The sequence below is a fragment of the Myotis brandtii genome, unplaced genomic scaffold (genome assembly GCF_000412655.1).
Source record: "Myotis brandtii unplaced genomic scaffold, ASM41265v1 scaffold105, whole genome shotgun sequence".
In the NCBI taxonomy this organism is placed as follows: domain Eukaryota; kingdom Metazoa; phylum Chordata; class Mammalia; order Chiroptera; family Vespertilionidae; genus Myotis; species Myotis brandtii.
Window position 1 is genome coordinate 6177295 of NW_005353538.1, and position 8646 is coordinate 6185940.

The 8646-nt window shown below is 47.2% G+C and overlaps 1 protein-coding gene across 1 annotated transcript in view; it reads left to right on the forward strand.

Moving 5' to 3' along the window:
* SIK2 (salt-inducible kinase 2) overlaps positions 1-8646 on the forward strand; it is a 166292-nt gene that overhangs the window by 154702 nt on the left and 2944 nt on the right. Inside the window, exons 13-18 of the mRNA XM_014540099.1 lie at positions 4222-4450; positions 5117-5401; positions 5543-5706; positions 6405-6515; positions 7281-7372; positions 8388-8645. Coding sequence (XP_014395585.1) covers positions 4222-4450; positions 5117-5401; positions 5543-5706; positions 6405-6515; positions 7281-7372; positions 8388-8645 — 1139 coding nt within the window. The remainder of the gene's footprint in view (positions 1-4221; positions 4451-5116; positions 5402-5542; positions 5707-6404; positions 6516-7280; positions 7373-8387; position 8646) is intronic.

Consider the following 8646-nt stretch of genomic DNA (forward strand, 5'->3'; position numbering starts at 1 on the left):
CTCCCTCCCATCAATAAAAAAAATACATATTTTTTTAAATGCTCATGCCTTTTCCTCCCTAGTACTTTCCTTGGGGCCCATCAGTAAATGCCCACACATCCCAAACTAGCAGGCAGACATCCAGTTCCCTTGTGGGTCCTATGGCTTCATCCTCTTTGACTACTTAACACCTGTTGGTTGTCTTCTAGAAGATGCTTCCTAACTGCATGTATTGCTCACCCCTTTACATCTCAGGTGGTGGCAGGTTCTGTGCATCTCAGAGCTTTCACTCCTTCCCTCCTAAAAGTCCTCACCTTAAAACTGTCAGTGAAGTCCTTTAGGGAGTTCGTGTTGAAATGTTGGTTTGGGGCTCCTCTAAAAACTGGCACCCTTCTGAGACAGTCACCCAACTCTGAGCACTAACTGAAACCCAGGTGACAAAGAGACCATCTGGAAGGCAGATGCACAAACCCTGTTGTGTCAGTCTTTTTTGAGGGTTTCTTTGGGAATCTTGAATTTTTTTACACACACACATTTCAGTCTCTTTTAACATTTTATTGGAGATGATAATAACTGGATTTTCCAAGTTCCACTTTCATAGCTGGATAGCAGAAGGGAACTGTGAGACTAAACTGAAAATGCCAGTGTAGTAAATGTGTTTCATGTCTGCTTACATTTTTAATAACTGTTATTATAGAGGTAGTACAACACCTAAGAGAAGTTCTGAGAAGGATGTACATCCAGCTCCTAACAGTTTTCACCTCTCAGGCTTGGTAAAGGGAAGAAACACACTTTTATATCTGAATTTGAATTTTTAAATACATAATTGGAAACAACAAAATAAATCAAACTCACATAGCGAAAATCCAGAGAGCTGTTAAAGAATGAATTAACTTATCCATAATCCCACTACCCGAGATAAGTATATTTTGGTATATTTCCTGAGAGGGAGTTACAGATAGATGGACAGGTGGGTGGGTGGGTGAGTGTAGGGGGACTCGGTAAGTAGGTAGACTTTTTAAAAATTATATTCTATGATATGTGATTTTGTATCTTGCTTTACATAATATAACATCATGAGCATTTTTCCCATCTCATGAAATCTTTGAAATCATGAGTTATATTTAACAGCCTAATATATTGTATTAGACAGATCCTTTCTTAACTGTGCACGCTCCTGTTTTTAGACATTGGGTACTTACATTTTTCCTTCTCCTCCATGCTTCAGGGGAATATGTTTGTGTCTAAATCTTTGTGCTTCTGAGTGTTTCCTTCAGAGACATTCCTAGTACTCAGCTTATCCAGTTCTCTTCCTCACCTGGTTGTTTATTTTAACTTGCCTCAGGATGGTAAAAAGGCTTTAAAAGAAAATTTCTTTTCATTCTGATGCTTTAAAATGTTTTGTTATTATAAAGCATTCTCTTTGGTCAATAAATAATAATAGATACAATATATTGAGTACCTAAGGTACTGTGTCATTTTATATATATTTATATTATTTTAGTTAATCTTCCCAAACAACTTTACTTCCATTTTACAAGTGAAAAAAAAATAGAAGTTAACTTATAGAAGTTAAGCAACTTGCTAATAGGTGATAGAGCCGAGGTTTGAGCCCCATAGCACCTTTTTAACATGTGCCAGCTTATTAGGCACTTCGATACAAATTCAATAAGCCACAGTCCCAGCCTCCAAATTCAACGGGCTAATATTGTGTATTGGCCTGCTTAGACTGCTGCAACAACATACCACAGCCTGGGTGGTGGCTTCAATGACAGAAATGTATTTTTACAGCCCAAGATCAAGGTTTCGGCCAATTTGTGTTCTGGTGAGGGCTCTCTTCCTGGCTTACAGAGTAGAGGACCACCTTCTCACAATGTCCTTCCAGGGCCTTTCCTCTACTCGTATGGAGAGTTTTTTTGTGTCTCTTCAGCCACACTCAGGGTTAGGGGGAGACTCATACATTCCGTCCATAACAGTCTACCTGTGCTATGATCTTGTATTTGTGGTCAGCACAGGCACATGGTATCAGTTAGCGGTAGAGTCTCTCAGTTTGACTCCTACATGCATAGGAGGTCTCTTACTAGAAGTGAAGTGATTGCTTGAGCTTTAAGGAAAGACAAAAACAATGTATTGGGAAATATACATTGATCCGTGTTATATTTGAATTCCTGTAATTTACAGTTAGCCTAGATTATTTCCTAGAGCAAAAGATCGTATTTCTAGCAGCCGAGGTTGATCAGCCCAATATTGCGATCACAGAATCCGAGAACTGCAGTTAGGCTCTTGTTTTATCAAGTGTCCTGGTAGTAAGTTGGCAGGGAAGGGCGGCATGATGACCCCTTGTTCCAGGAAGTGGACTCATAGCTGAAGATGATCACACCTGCGCGGACTCCAGGCTGCTTCTGATTCAGTCATCAAACATCATCTCAGAAACGTCATTGTCTTCTGCTGTCCCAGGATGAAACTGAATTCAGCAAACATTTTCAAATAAAAGACATAATTCCTCTTGTAGTTTAGATGAGGAGATGAGTTTATAAGCAGATAATTTGACAGGAAAAATGACAAATTCAGAGAGACTGAAAGGTTTTTTAATACTCCAAAAAAGGTAACTTTTCTCTATAAAGGACAAAAAGGACAGAAGGCTCTGGCTGTTGTAAGACTATACGTACTACAAGAAGTATCTGATAAAATTTTGACATAGACTGTAAGTGTAAAGATAGATAATTACTTTATAACAGTCCTTTTTCTGTTGCTTTTTTCATTTCTAAATCATCCTCTGCTATTCTTAGAAAATTGTATTAGTAGACAGTGAAGGAACCTAGAAGTATGAATAAGTTTCCAAACAGCCACAAAGAGGACTGAGTTTTCTTCTCTCCTACAAGAAAACTATTAAGTGTAGTCAAAGAATGAAAACTGATCTGGAGAAGGGCCAAGGGCAGAATAGAAGTTGCTGACCAGATTTCAGGTTTTGCTGGTGCCATGGGGAGATGGGTCTTAGTCTGGAACGGAAGCATCTAACACTCTTCATTTTAAATGACCCTCCTCACTTTAAAACGCATTGGCCACCTTATCCAAGTAATGGCCGCAGCCCCAGAGCAGTTTTTATGGAATTACCGTCCCCTCCCCCAGGCAAACAAAGATCTGAGTCACCCAAGGCTCCCGCTCCCAATAAAGGGCCTTGCAGCGCCTTCAGACGGGTTGCCATAAGAGGAAAGTTTCCTGTGTCTGGCACAGGCCTGTCCCACGTCACCTCTCACACATGCGCCTAGCCTGCTTCCAAAGGAAACAAAAGCTCTACCCAGTGTATTTCAGGTGAAAGTGCTGCTTACAACTCAGCGTCTGTGACTGGCTGTTCCTGAGCAGCTATTCATAGGAGAAAACAGATTGATTTCCACGGGGGGATAGTTAAGGTAATGAGCTAAATAATTGCCTCCTCGGTGGGGCTTTTACCAGCCAGAAGAGCAGGCAACCACAACTCCCCTTTGTCTGCTGTTTCTGCTGCCATTAGCTGGTGTGCTTGTTAGCTGCCTGGGAGCTGTGCTGTGCTCCCCCTGGGGGATGGGCACTGGGGATGCTGTGTGTGTGGCTGGAGGACAGGGCTCCGTGCCTCTGCAGGAATCCGGGGCCTGCGAGTCGCTTGTTATTCTGTAACATAAGGCTCGGGCTGTTTGCCAGTGAATCTTTTTCAGTCTCTTTGTGGTATCAGTCCATCTTTAAAGAATTCTTTTTTCCATTCCTCAAACACATAGAACCAGTTAAAGACCTAACCAGATAGTTAGGTACTTAAATTATAAACATAAAAGTATGTCTGGAACCTTGCAGTATGTTTTGTGGTTGAAAATTAGAAGAATGGTGGTGACTACTCTTTTTGGTTAGCTCTGAGCCATGCATTTCTTAAAAATCTCATCTTCCCCCTCTTCATTCCCCTGATTTTAAAGAAATAACTGGTAGGCATCAACTTACTGTACCCCTATTCATCTGGAAACTGGTAAAAAAATTGTTTATTGTAATGATGACTCAGAGAAACCTGGGAGGCAGTGCCGGTGTGGCCATACTGGGCGCCGGTCTTGGTGCTGCAGATGGCTTGCCTCTCCATGTTGTCATTAATAACACATCTGTACATTTTTAGTATTTTACTGAATTACTGATTTGCCACAGTGTTGACATGTTTGAATCCTCCTGGATTTTTCAAATGTCTCAGCAGAGCAGCAACTGACAGTTTCCTCCCGCACTGACGTTTAGGTCAATGGCTGTCTGCTGGACCCTGTGCCGCCTGTCCTGGCGAGGAAGGGGTGCCAGTCCCTGCCCAGCAGCATGATGGAGACCTCCATTGATGAAGGGCTGGAGACAGAGGGCGAGGCCGAGGAAGACCCCAGCCAGGCCTTTGACGCGTTCCAGTCCACGCGTGGTGGGCAGAGACGGCACACTCTGTCCGAAGTGACCAATCAGCTGGTCGTGGTGCCGGGTTCAGGTATGCCATCCACTGAGCTGCGGGTGAAGCCTGCACGCTGTCAGTCACAGTCCAGTCTCCAGTCAGCTCCTAGAACAGGGGTGGGCAAACTTTTTGACTCGAGGGCCACAATGGGTTCTTAAACTGGACTGGAGGGCCGGAACAAAAGCATGGATGGAGTGTTTGTGTGAACTAATATAAATTCAAAGTAAACATCATTACATAAAAGGGTACGGTCTTTTTTTTTTTTTAGTTTTATTCATTTCAAACGGGGCCGGATCCGGCCCGCGGGCCGCAGTTTGCCCACCGCTGTCCTAGAATGTAGTCTGTGATGAGCATTTCCCTGCGGAAACCAGTCTGCTTCTTCCTTTGTGGACAACATGCAGCAGTTGAGGGTAGTCGCCTCTGAGCTGTCTCCTCACTCCCAGAATTCACCGAGTGCCGGGGGCTCACCCAGGACCCTGGTACTTTGGGGTGGCAGAGATCTGGGCACAGATTCAGGAGTGTTCTCCCCACAAAACTCAAAGCTGATTAAATTGACGTGAAAAATGGTGCTGAAAAAAAATGTGCTGGTTGGAGATTAAGGACATTGTCACTGGGAGAACTCAAGCTGGCTGCACTTTGTGTCTTTTGTTCAAAGAAGACACTGTTTGCTATTCCTCATATCTGCTCTGTTTTCTCTTAAAGGGAAAGTTTTCTCCATGAGTGACAACCCTTCCCTGGACAGTGTGGACTCTGAGTATGACATGGGGTCTGTTCAGAGGGACCTGAACTTTCTGGAGGACAACCCTTCCCTTAAAGACATCATGTTAGCCAACCAGCCCTCACCTCGCATGGCATCTCCCTTCATAAGCCTGAGACCTGCCAACCCAGCCATGCAGGCCCTGACCTCCCAGAGAAGAGAGGCCCACAACAGGTCGCCCGTGAGCTTCAGGGAGGGCCGCAGGGCCTCAGACACCTCCCTCACCCAAGGTAACTGCCGCTCCCCTCCTGCCTTCTCAAGCTCTCAGCTGGTAGGATTTGAAGGGGGTTGTGGCCATATTGGTATCATACCTGTAGTCACTGAGAGGCCTGTGTTTTATTTAAACTGTTTGGTCTTGCACTTTCTTTCAGGCATTGTAGCGTTTAGACAACATCTTCAGAATCTGGCTAGAACCAAAGGAATCCTAGAGCTGAACAAAGTGCAGCTGCTGTATGAACAATTGGGACCAGAGGCCGACCCCAGCCTGGTGTCAGCTGCTCCTCAGCTCCAGGACCTGGCTGGCAGCCGCCCTCAGGTGAGTGCTCCGGCCCTTTCCGCAGTGGCTTGGCGAGTGCGAGGAGCGAGTGTGTCCTGGAGATGTGTCGCTTCACTGGGAGGACTCACTCCAGTCCTGGAGCAAACAGGTTCTTTTGCAAAACTTTTCCTGCTGCTGCCACCTGCTGCCGACAGGTGATGCCTGTCCATGTTGGCCAGGTGATCAGGGCCCCCTGGAGGCCTTGGCACCGTCAAGCTGTGTCTGGTTCACGGGGCAGATTGTATGTGAATTACCTCTGATCCTCTCCCCGCAGGCGCACACACAAAAATTTAGAATAATAAACTACGCAAATGAGAAGCTTACTACCACTACTTTTAATGTGCTATCACTTCATTAAATATTATAAATGGATTCTTTATGCTAAAGATACAAAAAAAAATTGCTATTTATCCAGTAAGTTTATTTTGAGCCTATTGTTAGTGCGTCCAGGCTGTTCTAGCCTTTGAGGCCCCGGGAAGGTGAAGGCGCCTGCTGCCCAGCACTGACGCGGTGACCGTCACTGCAGGTCCATGGGTAGATTTTCTGTAAATGATGAACCCTCCACCTGCTGGCTGTGCCAAAGCTGTGACGGTCGTGTGTACGGGTTGGAGTTCCTCTTGGGCATTTGCCCAGATGCTTCAACTAAAAGCTGAATCTTTCTCCTGGAGAATTGAAAACGTGTCGCCCTTGCTCCTCAGGAGGAAGCTGTTCAGCAGCCGGAAGGCGTTCCTGCACTCGCCACCAGCGTGCACCCCCCGCTGTCCCCGCAGCAGAGCCTGGAGGCCCAGTACCTGCAGCACAGACTCCAGGTGGGCCTTCCCCTGCTGCTCCCGCTGTGCTGGGCCAGGACCAGCCTCTGCACAGCAGACGCCTGTTGGCTTGTTCAGGACTGGGTTAGGGTGGCGGCTTGATCCCTCACAGGCAGGGGGCCTGACTGCACTTCTGGTTTCTGGAAACACATTCAGACTCAGGTTATGCTCTGTGCCTATGCTCTGTGCCGGCAGCGGGCTTGTCCTCAGACCCATGAAACACATTCAGACTCAGGTTATGCTCTGTGCCGGCAGCGGGCTTGTCCTCAGACCCAGGCAAGGATACCACCACAGTGGCAGGAAGGGGAACACGGCCTCTGCTTCTAACGTTAGGCCTCATCATAAGCAACAGAGCAAATGGAAATCTCCAGTTTGCAGATTTCAAACACCAGCGTCTACATTGGTGCCTGAAAACCTCAAAAGATGAATCATTTGTTCATTCAGCTGGTGCTGCTGCCTTTGTTATCGAGATTTAGCCCCATTTTTCCCATTGTTTATACTCTCCACGAACCTCGCAGTCCCAGGGGACTTTTAGAAATGGAAACTGAAGTAGGTTAGAGCTGAGACAGCCCAGGCCTTCTGACCCAAAGCTGTGGGCCCCAAAGCTCTCCCAGGGTCCCAGTGAGCAAGTGTCATCAGTCCCTTCACTCTGCGTGGATTGTGGAGGACACACTTGGCCTCCCCCTTCAGGCAGCGGCCCAGTCTGATGACCGTGCCCTAGATGGCAACACATTGTCATGCTTGGGTTGTTTTCTGCTCTTCCAGAAGCCCAGCCTTCTGTCAAAAGCCCAGAACACCTGTCAGCTGTATTGTAAGGAGCCACCACGGAGCCTTGAACAGCAGCTGCAGGAACACAGGTGAGAGAGCGCCTTTGGCCAAAGAAGTCACTTTCTTTTGTGGAAGACTTAAGAATGCTGGGCCCTGGCCGGTGTGGCTCAGTGGTTGAGCGTCAACCTATGAACCAGGAGGTCACGGTTCGATTCCCGGTCAGGGCACATGCCTGGGTTGCGAGCTCAATCCCCAGTGGGGGCTTGCAAAAAGCAGCTGATCAGTGATTCTCTCCCATCATTGATGTTTCTCTCTCTCCCCCTCCCTCTCCCTTCCTCTCTGAAATCAGTTAAAGAAAAAAAAAGATTGCTGGGTGTATCCATTCACCCTGGTGTTGCCTCTACTAGGAAAATAGGTTTTTTAAATTATTTTTTAATCTTCAAGGATATGTTTTTAGAGAGGGAGATGGAGAGAGAGAGAGAAACATCAATCAGTTGCCTCCTGGAAATGCCCTGACTGGGAATCAAACCCACCACCTTTTGGTGTTCAGGATGATGCGCCAACCGAGCCACCTGGCCAGGGTAGAAAATAGGTTTTGATGCATGAGCCAGTGTCCAAGACATGACGGCTAAAGCGGCTGTGCACCTGCCAGGGAATAGCAGCCCTAGATGTGCTGTTTTCCTTTTCATCTCACATCCTCCCTTGCAGTAATTCCTGCCCCTGGCCTCACAAGCAGGAGCAGCGTGGCCCAGGCAGCATGGCCCTGCCCCATCAACCAAAGGCCCCCAGGGAGGCCAGGGGTCACCCCCGCCCCTTGGACACTGCAGCTGGGAAATCAGCCTCTGGCTTCATAGGGAGAAAAACTTCAGCGCCTCAGAGAAAATGAGTTAGCGTTTACTGTCACACTGAGGTCAGTTGGAATTGGGGGACAAAAAGTGAGATTAGGTTGAAGAAAAGCGACACTATTTGCTCCTACCCCCCACTTTTTTTTCTGCCACAAAAAGAGAAGTGAGCGGCTGAGGCTGGTGACTGACACTGCTTTACATTAAAGTTGCTATCACTGAGGGAGATGTAACAGGCTTTCTTTTGGTTTTGCCAATGTAGACTCCAGCAGAAGCGACTCTTCCTCCAGAAGCAGTCTCAGCTGCAGGCATACTTTAACCAGATGCAGATAGCAGAGAGCTCATACCCACAGCCCCACCAGGAGGCACCATCGCCACCACAACAGCCTCCGCCCTTCAGCCTGACGCAGCCCCTGAGCCCGGTCCTGGCGGCCTCTGAGCAAATGCAGTACAGCCCCTTCCTCGGCCAGTACCCGGAGATGCCGCTGCAGCCCCTGCCCTCCTCCCCCGGCCCTCAGGCG